Source organism: Artibeus jamaicensis, unplaced genomic scaffold (genome assembly GCF_021234435.1).
Source record: "Artibeus jamaicensis isolate MK-2021 breed Jamaican fruit bat unplaced genomic scaffold, CSHL_Jam_final scaffold_1019, whole genome shotgun sequence".
In the NCBI taxonomy this organism is placed as follows: domain Eukaryota; kingdom Metazoa; phylum Chordata; class Mammalia; order Chiroptera; family Phyllostomidae; genus Artibeus; species Artibeus jamaicensis.
The window spans coordinates 3,457,512-3,481,685 of record NW_026522025.1 but is presented as its reverse complement, the minus strand read 5'-3'; the positions used below and the strand labels follow the sequence as shown (position 1 = coordinate 3,481,685).

General features: G+C 43.0%; 2 protein-coding genes across 2 annotated transcripts in view; one reads left to right on the top strand and one right to left on the bottom strand.

Annotated features, from left to right (window-relative positions):
• Window positions 1–6,142: 6,142 nt before the first annotated feature.
• Window positions 6,143–24,174, bottom strand: part of SHISAL2A (shisa like 2A) — a 23,266-nt gene continuing 5,234 nt past the window's right edge. The window contains exons 3-4 of the mRNA XM_037158344.2: window positions 20,264–20,403; window positions 6,143–6,412 (exon numbers count right to left, since the gene is read on the bottom strand). Of these exons, the coding sequence (XP_037014239.2) occupies window positions 6,165–6,412; window positions 20,264–20,403 (388 nt within the window). The 3' untranslated portion in view covers window positions 6,143–6,164. The remainder of the gene's footprint in view (window positions 6,413–20,263; window positions 20,404–24,174) is intronic.
• TCEAL7 (transcription elongation factor A like 7) lies at window positions 14,603–14,938 on the top strand. The gene is given in 1 exon segment (XM_037158332.2): window positions 14,603–14,938. A coding segment is annotated over 1 exon segment (336 nt).

Here is a 24,174-nt window from a genome sequence, read left to right as displayed (position 1 = left end):
TGTTCCTCAAGCTTGAAAGAGCACCTACGAGGTGCCAGGTATTGTGATAACTTAGAGAAGGGCTGGTCACTGAGGGCTGCAGTGATCCAGAAGACTTGCTGGAGGAGGAGGAGGCCGGGGACAACGGGAAGGAGTGCCCAGGAGGGCACAGGTGAGGGAAAGGACTCTAAATGCCTTGAGCTGCCCTGCCAAATGCACTGTTCGTTTCCCAGGGCTTTGCCAGCCAAGCATGATTTCTCCCATCCCTTGTCTCCAGGAGGGCGATTTCATTCTCACGGTTCCTGCTGGGCAGTGAGGCATGCAGGCGGGCAAAGACCTATTCTTAGAAAAACTCAAAAAGTTCTGTCGAAGAAGAGGTTGGGGCAGGTGGTCCTTGCCAGCTTCTCCTTTTTTTCTTTCCCAGTTAGCTAATTGGAGAGAAGGTGTGTCTGGGTCATGCCTCTTCCCCGCCTGGCAGGGCAAAAAGAGCATTGAACCAGGAATCAGAAACCTGGATTCAAATTCTGACACCCCTCCACTCAAGGTGTGGCCTTGGGTGGGTTGTTTTCCTTCCCTGGCCTTAGGTTGTTAAAAATAAAAATAAAAAATAATGGGGATAGTGATCTTCATAGTGAGAATCAAATGGGAAAATGGTTATGAAATTCTCCCTACCTCCTCACCAAAGTCATAGTTATCGTTTACTGTGAGCCAAACATTTTACAAACATCTATGATCTGAGCAAAAAATCCTGCAGCATTCATATTTGCTATCCAAGCTTAACATATGAGAAAACTCAGGCCATGTAGATAGGAAGCCACAACGCCAGGATCCAGACAGACCCAAGTCTTTCTGACCAAAGTGCAACTCTAAGAGCAGATCCTTTGGTGTCAGTTCTTCACCAGACCATATTTATTGAACACATACTATGAGCTAGGTGGCAGCTGGGAAAAATTAAGGAATAAAACACTATCAGTCAGGGTGTCAAGAGGAAATAGATGGCACTCTGAAATTGGGTAATTTTAAGAAAAGTTTAATAAAGGGCTTATTTAATACAGGGGCTAGGGATAGGGTACTACTCCTGCACAAGTAATGTCAGGGCACTACCCTTATGCCTAAAGGAGCAGGGGAGGGTGCAACTGTTAGACTCCGGAGGTGAAGAGAGCTATGGTAAGGTCAGCCTGACATGAGCTGTGTCCCTTGGTTGAGAGATCTCGCTAGCACATGACACAACTACAGGGAGGGAGCTAGGGGAATACGTACCCTGCTGGGACTCCATGTGGCCAAACCACACCAGAATCCAGAGGGCAAGGTGGCCCTCGATGTAACCCATACAAATATTCCTAAGGTATGGAGTGAAGTTGAGAAGAGAGCAGATCTGGGGTGGCAAACAGAAGATGTTCAGCACAAAAAGCCAGTTTCTCTCCCCTAAGGGAGGAGCTCACAGAGAGATGGAGAAGGCAGGTACGTTCACAGTTGTAACAGTAGCTATCAGTGCTCTATTGCTGTGTAACAAACTTCTCCAAAACAAATGGTTTAAAATAGTAACCATGGATTTGCTCATGAGTCTATAAATTGGCACTTTGGACTGGGTGTAGCCAGTAGTTCTTCTGTTGATCTCACCTGGGGTCACTCAAAAGTTGCAGTCATCTGGTGGCTTACCAGGGAGCTGGTTGGTCTAGAGGGCCCCAGTGGAGGGTTACTGTGTGTTCTGCATGGTCTCATCTTCCAGCTGGCCAGGCCAGGCTTCCTTACCTTGTGACACCACATTCTCAGAACCTGAGATAGGAAGCTGCAAGGTCTTTTAAGGCCTAGACTCAAAGGTAGCACAGTGTCACTTCTGTCACTTGCTATTTGTCAAAGCAAGTTACAAAGTCAGCATGAAAACAAAGGGTAGCAAAATACATTCTACTGCTTGATGAAAGGGTAGCAATGTTACATTGCACTAAGTCACTGAGGTTAGTATAGACTATCTTAGTGTTAAGCCGTCTTTCAGCGGTGAATAAAAAAAATAGTACTTCCCACACTATTGTAATTGTCTATTTAATCTATCAGTCTTGCCCAATAGCCTGAGAGTTCCCCAAGGGCAGGATTTATGAATGACTCATTTATTTGTTCCTATAGCTCAGGGCAAGGCCTAGCATGCAAAAGATATTGTGTATGTTTGTTGAATGACTAGAGCTGGGAGTGGTGCCGTTGAACTGTCTGCTAGTCCAAAACCCTTGGAGCCACAAATGGAACTCTCTTTAAATGTAAAGTTGACATCATAGAATACTTCTTCTACCTCAGTGAGACCCTTCAAATATTGCCATGGTCCATCAAGGTCAAATTCAGCCCCCCACTTCCTCCATGAAGGTTTCTGGACTATTTTTTTTCTCCTGTTTTAGAATTTCTGGACTCTAATGGCCTTTGCCTAACACCTTTGATTTGCTTTCAAACTTTTTCTAACTGCTCTCAAGGTTTCCGTGGGTCAAACCTACTCAATTCCTAGTAAGTCCCTGAGGACAGGAGTGCATCTTCTATCCTAAAGTGCTGGTCACAGTGGCGGGCCCACAGTATGTTCTCAGTCAAAACTTCTCAAATGGACAATCCACTCTGGGTGGCCTTGATCCTGTGAGGAATGGAAAATGAGCCATTCACACCCTCTTCACACATGAGAGCCCCCAGGTCTGTGGGACAGAACAAGGCACATGGCTCTCCTGGGCTCTGGCCTGTGGCCTGGGCCTCGGTTGCCCCACGCTCTGGCCCCTAAGCTAACTGGACATAGGCCAGGAAGAACCAACGTCACGGATGGCAGTGAAGAGCCTCCTCCTCCTCCTCACAAGAGGGGACATGTCCAGGGCTTGAGCCTGGATTTTCTTGTGGGCACACAGGCCATCACTGTTCTCTCGGTTTCTGAGATTTGGGGGGAAAGGGGGCAGGTGTTCAATAGGCCCCAAGACAGAGCTCCTGGGTGGCAAGTTTCACTTCAGTGTCATAAAGGGCATGGAAGGACACTATCAGACAGAGAGTGCTGAGTTCCTTTCCATGCTCAAAAACCCCTTCAGGGTAAAGCTTAAGCCCCTTAATATGGCAAAGGGTTCAGGACTTGCCCCCTATTCCCCACCTTGATCATGGTGTCCACCAAACGAAACCACTTATTTCACTGTTTCCTCTGTTTTGAATGCTATTCCCTGTCTGGTACTACAATCCCCCTTTCACCTGTCTGTGGATATTTCAAGACTTAATTCAGGCACCACTTACTCCAAGAAGCCTTTCCTGAATCCCCTAGCTGGGTTAGGGATCCCCTGTAGATACCATAGGCATGAGCTCCTTGAGGACAGGGACTGGGACTTCATTTAACTCAGGTCCTGGCAGAGTATTATTGTCAGGAGTGCTAAAACAGCAAATGGAAAGTTCTAATGTTTCCAAGTTTTTAGAGTCAACAGTTCCCCGATTCTTGGTGAAGATTGAGACTTGGCTCCTTCCATCTGGGGCCCACTCCTGAGCTCTACGCCTCCACCCCGTCCCCTCTGAGTGTTCGTTCTCAGGCAGGCACACACGCACGATCTGAACATAACCGGGAAAGCAATTTACAAGAAATAATTGCCGGTCGATGTGTGCTTGGGAGCAGCAGTGAGCTCAGACTATTTCTGTCTGTGCGTCAGCCCACCCAGCTTCCTTCCTCCTTGGCTGCCCTGGGCGTGGGGGTGGGGTGGGGAGCGGGGAGGGGTTCCTGCTGCACAGGGTGGGCAGTTTGTTTCCAAACCAAGACTCAGACAAGCCAACCCCAGTGAGAGCCAGCTCTGAGGACTGATTGAATTCAAATGAAGGAGCTGAATCTGGGGATGGATGTGGGGGAGCTCCATGGGCCAGGGATGAATAGGTGAGCAGAGACAGCGCACACGGTGTATTTTCCACCTATCCTCACCCCATCCACACAGGCTTCTGCTGGGGAAATTCTACCAAGTCTTCAGGGTCCTGCTCAGTGTGAGGTCTCTTCCTAACCCCCAGCTCTGAGTCCCCTTTGTTCTTTCTGGCCGGTCTTGCTCTAAGGGTGGTCACAGAGCAGCAGCAGCAGCAGCATCACCTGGAACTACTTAAAAATGCAAATTCTGGGGACTTACTCCAGACCTACTGAATCAGACACTCTGAGAGGGAAAGAGGGGTGGGCCCAGCTCTCCCAGTTTTAACAAGCCCTCCAGCTGATTCTGATGCAGGCTCAAGGTTGGGAACCATTGCCTCAGGCCACTGACAACCTCTAGGGCTTCCCCCATCAGACCTAAAAGCAAGGGCAGCATTGGATCCTTCCTTGTAACTTCCTGCAAGGCCCAACACAGAAACTGTTCAGAGAAAAATTGGATTTTCCTGACAGGGATGTTAAGGAGAGAAACAGGATTTGTCCTGTGAAAGGTCACACAGAACAGCAGAGACTAAACTTCCCTGCAATGTGCCATTCCCGGGCTGTGCTGGGCTCTCTCGCCATTTCTGAACAGGTTGTACTCTGTCCATAATGTCTTCTGACCTTGTCTCACATGGAACCTTTGACTCATCTTTGATGATTCAGCTCAAATATCACTTAGTCCTTCCTCAAGCTGCACGAAGGGCTGCCATTAGGCCAACTGCCCATGGTGTGCCCACCTTGCCCCCCATGTGAACCCCGGAGGCCAGCAGCTGTGGCTGATTCCCTGTTGTCTCTGATAACCGGCACAGGTCCTGGCACAGAGGATGCCACTGGACGTACAAGGAGTAGACCAAGGCGCTGGGTTTGGAGTGCCAAAAATAAGACCTGCACACACACTCACAGGCCCACAGACAACAAATACAGCAAGACCAGAACCGAGGGCTCTGGGCTTTCAGCCTAGGGCACTTCTGCGTGTGACTCACCCTGTCACATGCCCTTGCCTGGCTCAGTGCCCACGAAATATCTCAGAGTGACCAATTCAGTGTTGTCAAATCCAGCAGCAGGTTATGTCACTGTCAGAAATGTGAAGAGCTGCTTTCAGTGGCTACTGAGTCTCTCCGATCCTCGCCTTGCACTCCCAAGGCAAAGCCTAGAGCCACTGCCAAAGACGATAACAGCGGTGCAGTGGTATGGGAGAGGGGGCTCCTTTGTACTTGCTACATGGAATGCTGCTCTTTTCATGAATCACTTAATAAAGCCAATTCGATTTGCAAAATAAAAATAAATGAGAACAGCTGGGAGAGAGGGGTGGCAGTCAGCATCCTGCTCTAAGATTTCTTTGCTATCAGTTTAATTTTTTGAAAAAACCAACACATAAAGTTTTCCATTTGCCAGCTCTGTTCTGAGCACTTTGCATGGACTAAGCAACTTCATTCTCCAAAACGCTTTAAGGTAAGAACAACTATTATACTCACTTACATGGATGAGAGAACCAAGGCACAGATGTTACCTAGCAAGTATGAGCAAGGACAAGATTAGAACCAATCATTTGGCTCCAGAGTACCTGCTCTTACTGTTATATTGAGGAACACCCATTTGTGATTTTCAGGTATTTGTAGTATTTTTATGTTCATGAAAGGGGTTCACATCCATCATCTTTGAACACTCACTATAACCCAGCAAAGGAACTCAGGCTCAGGGAGACTAAGGACTTTATCAGGGCTACTCAGGGTCAGGAAGTGGCTGAGTCCGCAATGTGGAGCCTGTGTGTGACCTGCTAACCATTCATTTCCTCACTGGTTGATTAACTCTTTCACCCCCCTAAGGAACTGAGTGATATTAAACATGGTCGGGCCCTATGGACTCTACATTTCCTCTCATTCTGTCCCCTGGCAGGTGCTCACCCTAGGAGTGGAGCGGAGATGCACCTGCCTCTGGGTACCAGTCATCTTCCATGGTACCCTAAGTACACCTGCTCTGTATCAGCAAGAACAAGTCAGGGTTCTCTGACTCTCCAGGTTAGGCGAGTAGCTCCTCAGAGCCTCCACTCTCCCTGGGCTTCTCTTTGATTTCATGGAGTTATTACTGACCATTTTACTTGGTATCTATGTCTGAAGTCCCTTTGGCTCACAGTGGGCTAGGCAGAGCAGAATAGCTGGGTCCACAGCAGGCTCTGGGTGGGCTTGCTGGGAAAAGCCCTCATTTATCCCACTAGGCACTAAAGGACCTTTGGTCATCCTCACCCCCACATTTCCACTGAATAGAGACTCTAGAAGAGGATGCTGTAGAGACATTTATTGTATGTCTATGGGGCTGGCCCATGTGAAATTAGACTGGGGACAGGGGCCTCCTCAGGGATGCCTGGAATGTCACTGGTTGTCACTGTGGCCATGAAGCAGTGCTGGAGGAGGTGTCTGGGGTCCACAGACTGCTCCTCATTCCAGTGCAGTGGTGGTTTCAGGAAGGGGTAACTTTGCCGTGGAGGGTTCATTCCTGGCACCTCTGACTTGCCTGAAGTCCCATCTTGGTGGTCAGGGGACACCTCCTCAGGATCTGGAAAACAGAAAGCTGAGGGCATGGGGTCTCCTACTACATCCCATTCCTCCCACTGGGCTCACACACCCTGGCTAACTCCTCTGAGTGCTTACCTTGGGTGGGCAGGACTGTGCTCAGAGTCTTAAATGCATCATTCATTTAACAAATATTCATTAGTGATATACCACACCATGCACTAGGAGCTATCAATGTTTCTAATAAACTTAAGTTTAATGGGGGGAGACAGACAACGAAAAATTGTTAAGAGATATGAAGACCCTGGCTGGTGTAGATCAGTGGATTGAGTGGGGGCTATGAACCAAAGGGTTGCTGGTTAAAATCCCAGTCAGGGCACGTGCCTGGGTTGCGGGCCAGGTCACCAGTGGGGGCCACGTGAGAGGCAACCACACATTGATGGTTCTTCCCCTCTCCTTCTCCTCTCTCTAAAAATAAATAAATAAAATCTTTTAAAAAAGAGATATGAAGACTTGATCTTCACCATAAACCCATGAGGTAGGAAGTATTAAAAAACTAATTTTATAGATGGTACTACACAACCAGTATACAGAGATGTGCTGGAAATTTTAAAAACATATATTATTTTAAGAATCAATTTTATGACTTTCTCTACTGCTTTATCCTTTCCTCTTATATCTGAATTTCAAACAAGGCTCATTTGGCTTTATTATGTATTCTTCACTTCCCATTCCTGACTTACTCTGATATAATTTTCTTGGTTTCCGCTCCCACCATAGTTTAAAATATTTCGTCACTAAATCCCATGATCACTTATAAATCCTTATCTCCTTGGCTCATCAGCATTTGACACAATTAGGCATTCCCGCCTAAAAAACGTATCAGGTGTTCGAGCCAGAAATGTGAGTCATCCTGACCAGCCCTCACACGTTTCTGACTCCTTCACAAAGTCAAGCAGTTCACCAGGTCCTGCTGATTCCACCAAATCACTATCTGCCATGTTCATCCATTTCTCTCCATCCCCTTAAGGCCACCATCCTTGGTGAGACTTTCATCTTCTTCTGCCTTGAGCACTGGAACAGCCTCCAGTCTATCCCCCTAGGCCATAGCCAGAGAGATAAGGTCTAAGGTCAAGTGAGTCCATGTACTATTCTTTCTCAAAAGCCTTTGATGTCTTCCCATTGCCTGGGGCACTTGTCATGGCATTCAAGGCTTTTAGCTACTGGTCCCATCTCTCCTATTCAGCTTCATTACTAACCACACTTCCCTCATGAACTCTACACTTTGCCACACCAACATTTTCATTGTTCTCTAAATAGGTCCATCCCTTCACATCTCCGGGTCTTGGCTGTGCTGTTTCTTCTAGAATGATACTTTATACTTTCTCTGACTAGAAAACTCATGCTTTAAGACCCATCAATGGATGATAGCTAGGAAAAATGGCATCCCTGAAACCAAGGGAGGAGTAAATTTCAAGAAAGAAGTTTTACTGGACATTGGAGTTGTGTTCCTAACATCCATTCTTCCCCTTCTTCACCTGGTAATAGTAATTATATTTGGGTGGGATGGGTCCCACCCCATCTACAGGAGTGGGTCCTGATTGATCTGAGCCAATCAAGAGATCCCATTCCTTTGGCATATGGATAGGCAATCAGTGCATAACATTTCCCTGGGCACAGTGATTGGTTCAGGGGTGGGCATATGACCTAAGGTGCTCAAATCAGAGTAGAGCTCAGGCCTTTATTATTTTCTCCCTGGTTGAAGGAAGAGATAGCTCCCTTTCTCCTCCTGGCATGCAGAAGGGAACAAAAAGCACATAGTCCCAGGAACTGCTGGTAGCCTACTTTGTGCAATGAGCAAAGTCAGTCTGAGGAGAAAGCCAACACAGATAGAGGGCAGAGTTGAGAGGATGTGGTCATAAGCCTGAGAATACTGTGAACTTCTATTCAAACCATGCCTGAAGCCCACCACTACTTTTGGACTTCTCACCTATAGAGTCCATAATTTACTTTTTTGTTTGTTTTGCTTTTCACTTTTTATTTTTAAACAATTTAAGACTCACCAGAAGTTACAAAAATAATACAGAGTTCCAGTTTATCCTTCACCTAACTTTCCCCATTGATAACATACTATATAACCATAAAACAATTTCAAAACCAGGAGACTAACATTGATACTAAGCTACTATTGGTCTTATTCAATTTTACCAGTTTTCATATGTACTTTTTTGGTGTTTAGGAAATTAATACATTTAGTAAGTGTGTGTTTCATTTTATGAAAACACCAAACTACCTTCCAAAGTGGCTCTACTATTTTACATTCCCACCAGCAATACAGGGTAGGGCAAAAGTAGGTTTGCAGTCATTCATATGAAAAATAATACCATAATAAATAATAATACAAGAATAAATTCTGTTTCATGTACTCACAACTGTAAACCTACTTTTGCCGCACTTTGTGTATAAGAAATCCAGTTGCTACATTCCTCATTTGGTATTGTCAGTGTTTTTACTTCAGTATTCTGATAGGTATGAAGTGGTATCTCACTGTAGCTTTAATATTCATTTTTTTAATGGCTAATGAAGGTGAAACATTTTTTCATGCATGTGCTTACATGCTATCTGTGAAGTATCTGTTTAAGTCTTTTGCTCATTTCCTAATGGGGTTGTTGTTTTGTTAACGTTAAGTTTTGGGAATTTTTATATATTCTTGTTAAAAGCCCTATGTCAGAATATTATTCCCCAGTAAGGGGACTGTCTTTTCATTATCTTAATTAATATCTTAATTATCTTAATTTTTGTCTTTTCATAAACATTTTGGATTTTGATGAAGACCAATGACCAATTTTTAAAAAAGTGAGTTGTCTTTCATTGCCTGGCTTATTTCACCTACCATAATAGTTTCCAGTTCCATCCATGCTGTTGCAAAAGAATTCATTCTTTTTTTACTGCCCCATGGTATTCCATTGTATAAATGTACCACAGCTTTTGTATCTACTCCTCTACTGATGGGCATTTAGGCTGTTTCCAAATCTTGGCTATTGTAAATAATGCTGCAATGAACATGGGGTGCATATTGTCTTTTGAATTGGTGTTTTAGGAGCCTTTGGATATAGTCCCAGCAGTGGAATCATGGGATCAAAAGGCAGTTCCATTCTTAATTTTGTGAGGAAACTCCATAGTATTTCCCACAGTGGCTGCACCAGTCCGCATTCCCACCAACAGGGCACTAGGGTTCCCTTTTCTTCTTATCCTCACTAGCACTTGTTTGTTGATTTGTTAATGATAGCCATTTTGGCAGGTGTGAGGTACTATCTCATTGTGGTTTTAATTTGCATTTCTCTGATGATCAGTGACATTGAGCATCTTTTCATATGTCTATGCATCATCTGTACATCCTCCTTGGAGAAGTGTCTACTCAGGTCCTTTGTTCATTTCTTAATTGGATTGTTTGTCTTCCTGGTGTTGAATCACATGAGTTTTTAATGTATTTTGGAGATTAAACCCTTGTCCAATGTATCATTGGCAAATATGTTCTCCCATACAGTGGGTTCCCTTTTCATTTTGCAATGAAAGACAAATACTATATGATCTCACTATAGCTGCAATCTAAGGAACAAAATAAACTAATGAGCAAAACACAATCAGAGGCACAGATACAAGGAGCAGACTAAACAGATAGCTGTAAGGGGAGAGTGGAGGGTGGGACTGCTTGAAAGAAGGTGAAGGATTTAGACAAAGAACATATATGCATCACGAACGGACATGAACATCAGTGTGGGGATTGACTGTGGGAAGGGGAGCCTGGGAATTAGGAGAAAAAGGGAGAAAAATTGAGACAACTGCAATAGCATGAACAGTAAATAAATACAAAAATACAAAAATAAACAAACAAACAAAAAAATGAGTTATACCTTTTGTACCTTATCTAAGAAGTCTTTGCCAAACCCTAGGTAGTGAACATTTTCTCCTGTTTTTCTTTTAAAAGTTTTATAGATTATAGATCTATGATTTATTTTGAGTTAGTTTTTATATAAGGTGTGAGGTTTAGGTAGTTTATTATTATTTTTTACCTATGGAAGTCTAGTTCTTCCAACACCATTTATTGAAAAAACTATTCTTCCTCTGTTGAATTGCTTTTGTATCTTTTTTTATAAGATTTTATTAATTTATCTTTAGATGGGAAGGGAAGGAGAGAGGGAGAGAAATATCAACATATGGTTGCCTCTCTTGTTTCCCCCACTGGGAAATGGCCTGCAACCCAGGCATGTGCCCTGACTGGGAATCGAACTGTGATCCTCTGGTTCACAAGCCCATGCTCAATCCACTGAGCTACACCAGCCAGGGATGCTTTTGTATCTTTGTCAAAAATCTTTTGGGGACTTTTGCTAAGATGGAGGCGTAGGTGGAAGCACTGTGCTTCCTCCCACAACCAAGTTTAAAAACAACAAACTTTTAGCAACAAAAATGCAGCCAAAACCACAGAAAATTGAACTTCATGGAAGTCTGACAACAATGAACCCTTCAGCCAAACCAGTAAGAGGGGCAGAGCCAGCAGCAGAGCGGGGTCGGGCAGGAAAGATCCACCAGACCGACCCGGTTGCCTGACCCAGGCACGCCGGCAGCTGTAGGCGAATCCCAGATGTGGAGAAGCAGGCAGACCCACTGAGGGTGCAAGGCGGTGGACTCACTGAGGGCTGACCACAGTCACACATTTGCGCGCAGATAAACCAGTGAAGGAGGGAGCAGTGAGACAGACCGTGCATGCCCCAGTGGCAGGAAGCAGCAGAGGAGACCACCATTGTCCCTCTCTGATCCTGCCCTCACCTACAGCATACCAACCCAGCGACCTGGGTGGCCCCGCCCTGGTGAACAACTAAGGTTCCACTCCTCATACCTAACAGGCACGAACAGATCAAAACATGGCTCAAGAAGAACTTAGAGCCCCAGAGCCGATAAATCTAAGCAATGAAGAAATAGCAAAACTTTCAGATGCACAGTTCAAAACACTGGTGATCAGAATGCTCACAGAACTGGTTGATTTTAGTCACAAATTAGAGGAACATATGAAGGCTAAACTAATTGAAATGAGTGGCAATGCACAGGAAACCAATAGTAATGGAAAGGAAACTGGGACTCAAATCAAAGGAGTGGACCAGAAGGAGGAAAAAAATGACCAAATAGAAAAGAATGAAGAAACAAGAATTCAAAAAAATGAGGAGAGGCTTAGGAACCTCCAGGACATCTTTAAACTGTCCAACATCAGAATTATAGGGGTGCCAGAAGGGGAAGAGGAACAGCCACCAGTGGAAAATTTATTTGAACAAATAATAAAGGAGAATTTCCCTAATCTGGCAAAGGAAATAGACTTCCAGGAAGCTCAGAGAGTCCCAAAGAAGTTGGACACAAGAAGGAACACACCAAGGCACATCATAATTATATCAGCCAAGATTAAAATAAAGAAGAGAATCCTAGAAGCAGCAAGAGATAAGGGGACAGTCACCTCCAAAGGAGTGCCCATCAGACTGTCAGTGGATTTCTCAAAAGAGACCTTACAGGCAAGAAGGGGCTGGAAAGAAGTATTCCAAGTCATGAAAACCAAAGACCTACATCCAAGATTGCTCTACCCAGCAAAGTTTTCATTTAGAATGGAAGGGCAGATAAAGTGCTTCTCAGATAAGATCAAATTCAAGGAGTTCATCATCACCAAGCCCTTATTATATGAAATGTTAAAGGGACTTACCTAAGAAAAAGAAGATAAAAAAGATGAACAGTGAAAGGACAGCAAACTCACAGTTATTAACAACCACACCTAAAACAAAAGCAAACTAAGAGGATAGCTAGATCAGGGGCAGAACCATAGAAATGAAGATCACATGGAGGGTTAGCAACAGGGGAGTGGGAGAAGGAGAAGGGGGAGAAGGTACAGAAAATAAGTAGCATAGATGGTAGGTAGAAAATAGGGGGGAGGGCAAGAGTAGTATGGGAAATATAGAATCTAAAGAACTTGAGACACATGGTCATAAACTAAAGGGGGGGAATAGTGGGGGAGGAGGTGTGCAGGGTGGAGGGGAATGAAGAGGGGGAACAGAACAACTCTAATGGCATAATCAATAAAATATATTTAAAAAAATCTTTTGGACCTACTTATTATGTGGGGTTCATTTCTGGACTCTGTCTTGAACTATGTGTTTGTCCTTCCTCTAATACCACACTGTCCTAATTATTGCTGATTATTGTTGCTAAATATTAAGTCTTAAAATTTTACTAAGTAGCGTGATTTCCTCCAACTTTATTATTCTTTTTCAATATTATTTTAGCTATTCTAGTTCCTTTGTCTTTCCATGTAAATCTTAGAGTCAATTTGTCTACATATACAAATAAACTGCTGCAAAGTTTCTCTTTACTATGTTGAGTCTTCCAATTCATGAACATGGTATATCTCTCCATTTATTTGTCTTCTTTGATTTCCTTTATCAGCATTTTGTGGTTTTTATTATACAGATCCTGTTTTATTAGTTTTACACCTAAGTATTTCGGGGAGTGACTATAAATGGTATTATTGTGTTTTAGTTGTTTGTTGTTAATTTATCTTGTATATAAATGTAATTGATGTTTGGTTCTCGCCTTACATACCATGATCTTGCTAAGTGCACTTATTAGTTCTAGGACATTGTTTTGTGTGTATGTGTGTGTGTGTTTTGTAGATGCCTTAGGATCCTTTGTCATTTAAGCTTGCAGTTTAAGGCATTCCATTTGGCATAGGGGTTTAGCAACCTTCTATTCAATGCAAGAATCCCCTTAACTATCAATAAATACCTATTATTAATGATTAACTGTCATTCCCTATTACTAAATAATAAATTTATTATTACTAATTAATAAATCAGGGAACATTTAGCCTTTCCCTGATTACCTTGCAGTTTTGGAGGTGCTTTTTTTCTCTAAAACTAAGAGTTACAAACTGATGAACCAAATAGCCCACAGTAGTGAGGGTGCTCTTTACGAGAGTATTTCAGGTCTCTCAGAAAGGTCTGTCTTTACTGAATCAGTATCTGCTTCCCTGTGGCTCCCTACACTTATCCCAGTTCTGTTCTCTGGCTTCTCACCAAATGTCCCCTCCTTGTGCCCTGGGACAGCCTTGCAGAGATCTGAGGCCCTAGACTGTGAGCCCTGAGCCTTCTTTGTTTAAGACCCAAAGTCCCCAGCTCCTCAGCTGATACTAACAGGACTTGGCTCCTAGACTGAGCTGCCTCTGGTCACCTCTGATTGGTCAAAGTCCCTCTTAAATTGTGGAGCTCTGAGCAGCACAGCAGTTACAGTAAGATTCATGTTTGGCTGAAATGCACTGGTACAACAATCTTATTTGATTCTCCTAACACTCTGAGATGGGTATTATTATTCCATGTTATAGAAAAATAAATGAGGCCCAGGTAGAAAAAGTCAATATTGAAACAGCCATTAAGTATTGGATCCAGGATTTGCTTCCCATTCTGCTTGATTCCAAAGGCTGGACTCTTACCACAGAGCAAGCATACCCTTAGTATAGATTAGAAACTAGTCTAGGTTCCAGGAACACATAGGCATTTAAAACACAGTTCGTATCTCTGAGATCAGCAGACTCTTTGAGGAGACTAATGTAAAATCTAAGTACTTAATAATAATAAAAAACGAGAGCTACTAATTGTTAAAAGCCTACCATGTGTCAGAGATTAATTTTGCTCCTATGTAAGCATCCCTTTTAGTTTTTATAACTTTCTTAGTAGGTATCTCTGTATACATTTTACAGAGTAAGCTGAAGCCCAGAGAGAAGTGACTTGCCTAAGGCCGTACAGTGAGAACCACAAAGCCAGGATCAGAGTCAGGCTCTCTGATGTCCCAGACAAGGGTGGTACCTTCCCACCATTCTCCAAGGACCTCTGTGGCCAGTCCTCCCATTGCCTGGGGCCCTCAACCTTTCATTTAGGATTATCCCGTGATGACCAGCTAGGAGAGGAGTTCTTAGATTCTCTCCCTCCTTGAATGTGAGTTAAGACTGACTGCCCTACAAGTGACTGTGACTGTAACCAAGAGAAGGAGAACTTAAATTCCTTAAATCCCAGCAGAGAATGGTTCCTTCCCCTCCCCCTTCAGTTCTGTCTACAGGTGCCCCAAGGGTCTAGGTTCACAGACATCTCAAGGCAAGAAAAAGAGAAGGAAACTATCCTGAACTGTCGCAGAAAACAATTACATCATGCAAAAAACCTGCAAAGAAAATGAAGGTAAGCCCAAGTGCAGTGTGCCAAAGAGAGAGGAAGAACCCTTGCTATGGATAATTTGAACACCAGCAAACTGATGTTTTAGGCAAAGGCTGCTTAAGTCCCTTGGGGAATTTAAAGAGGACATAGATTTTAGGCATTTTAATAACGAAGAAATGACAAGAGAGGGAGATGAAAGGGAACGGTCTTTGGAAGAGATAAGAGGTCTGAGAAAGATAAAAGCTCCGAATTCTAACAATAGGCATTCCAGGGATTTTCCTTATCTCTTTCAATGCCTTTCTCCCCTGCATTCAACTGTTGTCTATTATTAATATCATCACCACTGGGTTTTTTGTCTGCATTTTCTTGCTAAATATTTGCTACTACACTGAATCCTTCAGAGTTCCTTTGATTTACAGATTACTCTTGTTACCTATATCTCATCTTTTGACCCAATCTCATTCATTTAATAGGATGTTTCATTCATTTGCATGAGAAAATGCTCATTGTATATTGCAAAGCGAAAACAACATGTTGAAAAACATTATATATAATGTAGCTTTACATATGTTATAATGTATAAAGAGAATTATTATGCACCAAAAGGTTAATAATGATTCTCTGTAATTTGTACTTTATTTCATTTTTTCTGTCTGCATCTTCTCATTTTCAAAAAAATGTACATATGTGTGCGTATAACTTATGTCTTAAAAAACCCCAAAACACCAAAAACTCCTAAAATATACACAATAAAATAACTTGTCAATAAAAAAAAAGATTGACTCATCACTGAGGATTGTTTGGGTCATAGGTATCAAATGTGGTTAATTAAAAAGCAGTGGGCTATGGTGCAAACGAACCCTCACCGGTAGGTGAGAGGGGCTGCTGCACGGACATATCCCCAGCCTAGAAGGCAAAGGCTTTGCCAATTGGCTGGGTGACCTTGGGCACATGACTGCCTCTTTCAGGGCCTCAGGGCCTCAGCTCCTCATCTCTGCAGTGAAAGCATCAGAGTTGATTTCTAAGAGCCTTTGAGTCAGTGAAAATGACTGACTAATAAGCTCCTCACCAACACCTTTAAGACAAGGATGAGAACTGAAGTCTTGTCTTCCATTTTGACCCCTGTTGTTTTCTTGGTCTCTTATCAAATGCACCAAGGCTGGAACATAAACTCCATACTTTCCTCACTCACCCCATCTGCGAAATAGGATTGATTATAACCACTTGGCAGAGAGTTAGGCAGGTAAGTGGGATAACATTTTTGAAGTCCTTAGAATAGCATCTAGCACAGTGTTAGGAACTCAGTGACTCTTCTGATCAAGCTAGTTACAAAGTTCAGAGTAAGAAAGTTCTGGCTTTTTTGCATCCCAAGTTTGGGGGACAGTGTGGAGGTGGGTGTGAGGGGCCAGTACAGAACACCTGAGTAGCATCTGGAGCCTGTTTCCAGAAGCTCTGTTCCATTTCCACTCTGCTCTTGCCAAGGCACTCCCCATACAGTCCTTGTCCTCATACTCAGAGACCAGGCCCCTGAGGTACAGCGCAGTGATCACAGAGGCTGGGAGATCAGGACTGACATCCCAGCAACACATGCTCACTACTGTGTAGACTTGGCCAATTCACTTCCCTTGGTGTCCTCTGATGTAAAGTAGGGCTAATGGTCTCTCTACATGTCCTGCTGGAGAGGGAGACAGCAGACAAATCGAAGTCTGTGGAAAGGGTAAAAAGCTCTGATGAATGTAAGATAGTGACAAACTATCTTAAATGCAGAAGGAGGGACAAGAGGCTCTTGGGAAGGAGGGGACAGCACTTAATGAAGAAGAAAGAGAGAAACTAAGGCTGAGACTGTGCAAAAGACAGAGTTAAAAGCTATCATTTACTAAAAGGCCAGTTAATAAATTTTCTGTCTTAAAAATGAGAAGCAAAAAGCAAGAACATAGGCTATCTCGAACCCTGGCACTTTAATAATCCAGCTGGTGGCTGAGCAGTAAAAACAAGGATGGTTTTCACTCAAAGGGCCGAGGGATGAACTATATTGCCTTTGACAGGCAGGCTCAGGGTGAGGGAGGAAAAAGGGTGGGGAGAGATGAGATGACCAAGACACAAGCAGGGGCACCCCATGGACCTGGCCTGGTGAGGCAGAAAGAGTAGGACTTGGAAAGCAGGAAAGCACACATATTTGAATTCTAGGTCCACATATTACAAAGTCATCTCACCTCTCTGAGACCTGGTTTTCACATCTGTAAAATGGATGATAATAATAATACCTCACTCAGATAGTTGGGAAAATTAGATGAGATAATGCATGTACAGTTTAAGAGTGTCTGGAATATAGTTGGGACTTCTATTTCGCAGAAATAAGGAGAGCAAGGAGAGTGGAGGTAGCATTGGCTCTGTCATTCACTCACTAGGTAACTTGGGCTTCAGTTTCTTTATCTGTAAAATGGACAGTAATAAGATCCATACTCTGCCCAATTATTGTGAAGAACAAATGAGATGATCTATTTAAAGCTAGTTCAGTCCTTTTAACTGTGGTATTATATCTCATTATTCCTCTACTAGTAGACATTTTCTGTTTCCAATATGACAAAATATTGTGTTATACATCTTTACAAATCCTCTCCTAGTGTAACTATTTCTTCTAAGATAATTAAAAGTGGAATTACTGAGTTATAGGGTATATTCATTTTTTTAAGTTATTTATTTTTAGACAGAGGGGAATGGAGGGAGAAAGAAAGGGAGACAAACATCAATGTGTGGTTGGCTCTCAAGCACCGCCTACTGGGGACCTGGCCCACAACCAAGGCATGTACCCTGACTAGGAATTGAACCAGCCAACCCCTGCTTCACAGGCCAGTGCTCAATCCACTGAGCCACACCAGCCAGGGCTATATTCATTTTTAATATAAATAGATATTGACAACTTACTCTACCAAGTGGTGGTACCATTTTATACACCTATTAGCCATATATGACAGTATCCATTCCCCCTACCCAAACTTCTCAATATTAACATGATCCATTTTTTCACTTTTGCCAATATAGTTAATAAAAGTTAGGTTTCTGTGAGTTAGGTTTCTGTGAATTTGACCCCCGGTCAAAACTTTTTTGTCAACCAATCAATACATATCTTTGTTTTGTGTATTTCTATTTAAAGACACCTTATTTAATACATGCTGTTGATTAACATTTAACTGATGGCCAAGAGCACTATAACTCCTGCCTGAACAAAGTTTACCTAATACATGTATTTTCTCCACAAAGCACATGACAGTCTTATCCATGCTTAGGAACACTAGACGGCACTTCAGCACTATATTTGGGGGTTGTTTTCAACAGTAAAACCACCATCAAAAGTCATAAAAATGCAAAAACACGGCACTCAATATACCATGAAAAGGACACTTGTTTACAGTATGAGACCTGAAACAAGAAGGCAGAACATGGCCTTGTTCAACCTCAGCCAGGAATGTGTGTGATGGGGCAACTCGAATTTTTTGCTGCTCTGCTCATGTCCACTTTCACAAATGACCTTGAAAACACTGCAAGTATTGATTTTGAGGTTACAAATAAGTTTTAGCAAATAGGAAAATCCACAAATATTGATTCTGCAAATAATGATTGCCTGTATTGTGTAGTTCTGTTTATAATATCTTTGTAGTCTATCACTTGTTTCTTAACTTTATGTATAATGTCTTTTGTATTATTTGTACTCAATGTCTATTTGCATTTTATGCAGGCAAATTTGCCAATTTTTCTCTATTTTAATTAGTCTGTTTCTGGATTTTCTATTCTAGGGTTTCTCAACATCAGCACTATTGACATTTTGGGTCGGATAATTCTTTGTCATGGAGCCCTGTCCTGTGTTGTGGGCTGTTCAGTAGCATTCCTGGCCTCTACTCACAGATACCCGTAGCACCCCTCACCCAATTGTAACAACCAAAAACGTTTCCACACATTGCCAAATGTCCTTGAAGAGCAAATTTGCAATGAGTTGAGGACACTGCATTGCCCAATTCTGTCTGTCAGTTTCTGTGCCAATATCAAATTGACAAATTTTTATCTTAAAAAAAAGTCTTATCTGGTAGGGATAAAAAATGTCTTATTATCCCTTCTTTCTCTTCCAAAATTGTTTTGTTCACTCTTACACCTTTATTCTTCCAGATTATTTTAGAATTTTGACAAATTCCATGAAACCTTTTGTTGGGATTTTAAATTATAGATTAACTTAGAAAGAACTGAGTTGTCTATGACAACGAGCTTTCCCATATCCCACTGGATAGTCAGGTTCTTCTATGCCTTTCATTAACTTTTATGCTTTTTCTCTATACAAGTTGGAGCCTGGGCTATCCCTGGTCTCCCCATGGCTGGGTCTATGCTCAGGCTTTCTTTGTGTTCTGCAGTTGCCTCCCAGGTCTTCCTGACTCCAAGGGAAGCAGGCCAAACCCTCCTATCCTCAAAGGCCATCCCTCTTGCTTTTCACAGTGGGATTATTCATAATCATCAGGATCTGAGAAGGGTTCATGTGCTGTTGTTTGTTGTACAAATTTGTTGTTAAATTGGAAAAATAAGCTTGTACAAAGGAAAAGCTCTGTCTTTCTCTGAAACTTAGCTTTTACACACCCAGCCCCTTGTCCCTCCCTGATGTTTGCCATCCTTACTTCTGAGATTCAGTTTCTCCCCTGTCCAGCCTGGCCTTGCTCCCTGTGGTGCCCCAGGGTGAATGACCCTGTCGCTGCACAGGTGTCCCTCAGTGGCTGCCCACACACCCTTACCCATTATTTATCCTCTCCTAGAAGGCCTCTCCCCTCTCTTTTGCCTAGTCAACTCCTTCACGAACTTAACACTAATTCAAGTCTCCTTTCCTTTCTGAAACCCTCCTTAACATTTGGTATCAAACAATTTTGTGCTTAATTATACGCCGCACAGACCCAGTATGGTGGGCTGAAGAAAGACATGACTCAGGCAGAAAGACACGGGCTAGATTTCAGCCTTACCACTTACTAGCGGTAATACTTTGAGCAAGTCACCTAATCTCTCTTGGCCTCGATTTTCTCATTTCTAAAATGGAGATAATAACAACCATTTTAAGCGTTGTCTACCAAACTACACTGAAAGATCTTTTGCCAACAGCTACTGGGCTCTTTCACAGTACCTTGCAGAGGTGGTAAAAACGTGTGCTATAAAGACTTGTGAAAAAGCAACATTCTCCTTGGGGGCCCTGTAGGGAGGCTCTAGGTGGCTTGTGCTGATAAAGAAGTGGGTAGTCAGGCACATCAGATTATCAAAGAGTACCTGTATTTCGTTTCTGAGGAAATGGAGTTTGGGGAGCAGCAAATTTTTCTTATTGTCTTTTGTTTGGGGTAGTATTAAAATCAGGTTGCATTTTGTAAAGCTGGAATTAAAACACTGTTTTGGAAGATCCACAAGATGAATTCATATTTGTGTAACCAATAGAATGCTGACTATATCAAATTATTTTGATAAACACAGAGCACATGAAAAGTTTAGATGGGAAATGTTCACATCATAAGCTGCTGCTTCTGAATATTCCAGGAACGCTCATGAGGCAAATGTTCCAAACATCATCTCTAAATATGTCCTCCTTGTGAAACTGCTTGCCTGATGAATACAAAGAAATCATGTGGCCTCCTTCTTACCTGTAGTCTGTAAACTTAAACCTAGGTCCAACTTTGCGTGAGGCTTTGAGCTGAGAAACAGGTAACAAAGCACACAGGCAGTGACAATGAAGGCCAGGAGGACTGCCGCTGCTATGGACAGGCCCACAAGAGCACCAACACTGGGGAGAGAAGACCACAGAGGAACAGAGAGTCAGAGAGGGACTTGGGAGGCAGCGTGTTATAGGAGAAGAGTTGCCTACAACTCTGAAAAGGGTTGCCAGACCCAATATGAACAATGTGTTTGGAGACTTCTTCACATCAACAAGTATTTCTCTGACCCTGGCAGGGTGTCTGAGAATTCAATTCAATTCTGATATGATCTACCCAAGATGGAATTAGATTCCACAGGTTAAGGGTTCAGCTGTACAAAACTGCTCCCTCCCCAGCACATACACACATTTCAGACACCAGCTGCAAGTCCAGGCTCTTTCCTGTGCTGCTGACCAACCAGCTGTAGATTGGAGATCCCATTAACCTCCTCCTTGGATTCCATTATGTTGCTATCATGGCTCATACTCAAGGAAAATCATTCACTCACTAGATTACTGATTTATTATAAAGGATATTGGACTTCTGGCCAAGATGGAGGTGTAGGTAGATACACTTTGCCTCCTTGCACAACCAAAAGAAGAACAACAAATTTAAGAACAAAAAATAACCAGTACTGCCAGAAAATCTAACTGTATGGGAGTCTGACAATCAAGGAGTTAAAGAAGAAACATGCATCTAGCCTTGTAGGAGGGGCAGAGAGGACACCCAGCAAGGCAGCAGCTGGTGGACCCAGGCAGGCAAGGCAACAGCTGGCAGACTGGGTGTTCCCACATTTGCCTTCAGATAAACCCAGAGGAACAACAGGGGAGTGAGACAATCTGTGCAACCCAGGGTTCCAACACTGGGAAATAAAGCCTCAAAGCCTCTGACTGAAAAAACCTGTGGGGATTATGGCAGCAGGAGAAACTCCCAGCTTCACAGGAGAGTTCATTGGAGAGACCCACAGGGTCCTAGAACATACACAAACCCACCCATGCGGGAATCAGCACCAGATGGCCCAATTTGCTTGTGGGTAGTGGGGGAAGTGACTGAAAACTGGCAGAGACTCAGGCAAGCAGCATTGTTCCCTCTCCAACCCCTCCCCCACATACAGTGTCATAATACAGTGCCATGGGTTGCCCTGCCATGGCGAATACCGAAGGCCCTACCCCATACAACATAATAGCTGCACTGAGACAAACACATATGGCTCTAATGAAAGAAGATATCAAAGCTCCAAAAACAGAACTAAGTGACAAAAAGAAAGCCAAACTATCAGATGCAGAGTTCAAAACACTGGTAATCAGTATGGTCACAGAAATGGTTGAGTATGGTTACAAAATAGAGGGAAAAAATAGAGGTTACAAAATAGAGACTATGCAAAGTAAAATAAAAAAAAATAGGAACCAACAGTGATGGGAAGGAAACTGGTACTCAAATCAATGATTTGGAGCAGAAGGAAGAAATAAACATTCAACCGGATCAGAATGAAGAAACAAGAATTCATAAAAATGACTTCCGCCAAGATGGAGGCATAGGTGGAGATGCTGTGCTTTCTCACATAACCAAGTTTAGAGACAACAAAATATTAGCAACAGAAAACACAGCCAGACATAGAAAATTGAACTTTTCGGAAGTCTGATAACAACAAATTCTTCAGCCTGACCGGTAAGAGGGGCGAAGCCAGCAGCTGGCGGAGAAGGGTTGCACAGGAAAACTCGGTCAGACGGACTCAGGCGTGCGGATCCCAGGCGTGGGGTTGCAAAGGGCCAACCCAGTGAACGACTCAGTGAGTGCGACCCAGTGAGCGACCGGTGGACCCAGTGAGGGTGCAGGGCGGCAGGTAGACTGTGGTCGCACATTTGTGCGCAGATAGACCAGCAAGGGAGTGGGCAGTGAAACAGGACCCAGAGGCAGCAGAGGAGGCCGCTATTTCCCCGATCTGACCCCGCCCCCACATACAGCGTCACAACCCAGCGACCTGAGTGGCCCTACCCTGGTGAACATCTAAGGCTCTGCTCCTCATACTTAATGGGCATGAACAGACCAAAAATGGCTCAAGAAGATCTCAAAGCCCCAGAGCCCACAACTCTAAGCAATGAAGAAATAGCAAAACTTTCAGACGCACAGTTCAAAACACTGGTGATCAGGATGCTCACAGAACTGGTTGATTTTAGTCACAAATTAGAGGAACATATGAAGGCTAAACTAATTGAAATGAAGTGAATTGCACAGGAAACCAATAGTGATGAAAAGGAAACTGGGACTCAAATCAAAGGAGTGGACCAGAAGGAGAAAAAAAATGACCAAACAGGAAAATATGAAGAAACAAGAATTCAAAAAAAATGAAGAGAGACTTAGAAACCTCCAGGACATCTTTAAATGTTCCAACATCCGAATTATAGGGGTACCAGAAGGGGAAAAGGAACAGCCACCAGTGGAAAATTTATTTGAACAAATAATAAAGGAGAATTTCCCCAATCTGGCAAAGGAAATAGACTTCCAGGAAATCCAGGAAGCTCAGAGAGTCCCAAAGAAGTTGGACCCAAGAAGGAACATACCAAGGCACATCATAATTATATCAGCCAAGATTAAAATAAAGAAGAGAATCCTAGAAGCAGCAAGAGATAAGGGCACAGTCACCTACAAAGGAGTTCCCATCAGACTGTCAGTGGATTTCTCAAAAGAGACCTTACAGGCAAGAAGGGGCTGGAAAGAGGTATTCCAAGTCATGAAATCCAAAGACCTACAACCAAGATTACTCTATCCAGCAAAACTTTCATTTAGAATGGAAGGGCAGATAAAGTGCTTCTCAGATAAGATCAAATTCAAGGGGTTCATTATCACCAAGCCCTTATTATATGAAATGTTAAAGGGACTTATCTAAGAAAAAGAAGATAAAAAAGATGAACAGTGAAAGGACAGCAAACTCACAGTTATTAACAACCACATCTAAAACAAAAGCAAACTAAAAAAAAGGACAGCTAGATCAGGAGCAGAACCATAGAAATGAAGATCACATGGAGGGTTAGGAACAGGGTAGTGGGAGGAGGAGAAGGGGGAGAAGGTACAGAAAATAAGTAGCATAGACGGTAGGTAGAAAATAGATAGGAGGGCAAGAATAGTATGGGAAATATAGAATCTAAAGAACTTGAGACACATGGTCATAAACTAAAGGGGAGAATGGTGGGGGGGGTGCAGGGTGGAGGGGAATGAAGGGGGGAATAGAAGAACTGTAATGGCATAATCAATAAAATCAAAAGAAAAAAAAGAATTCATAAAAATGAGAGGGCCCTGGCTGGCATAGCTCAATGGATTGAGCTTGGGCCTATGAACCAAAGGACTGAGGTTCAATTCCCAGTCAGGGCACATGCCTGGGTTGTGGGCCAGTTCCCAGCAGGGAATGCACAAGAGACAACCAAACATTGGTATTTCTCTGCCTCTCTCCTTCCTTTCCCCTCTAAAAAATAAATAAATAAATAAATAAAATCTTAAAAAAAAACCTTTAAAAAAATGAGGAAAGGTTTAGGAACCTCTGGGACAACTTTAAATGTTCTAACATCCAAATCATAGGGGTGCCAGAAAAAGAAGAGGAAGAGCAAGAAATTGAAAACTTATTTGAAAAAATAATGAAGTAGAACTTCCCCAATCTGGCAAAGGAAATGGACATGCAAGTCCAGGAAGCTCAGAGAGTCCCAAAGAAGTTGAATCCAAGGAAGCACACACCAAGGCACATCATAATTATATTACCCAAGATTTAAGATAAGGAGAGAATCTTAAAAGCAGCAAGAGAAAAGGAGACAGTTACCTACAAAGGAGTTCCCATAAGACTATTAGCTGATTTCTCAAAAGAAACCTTG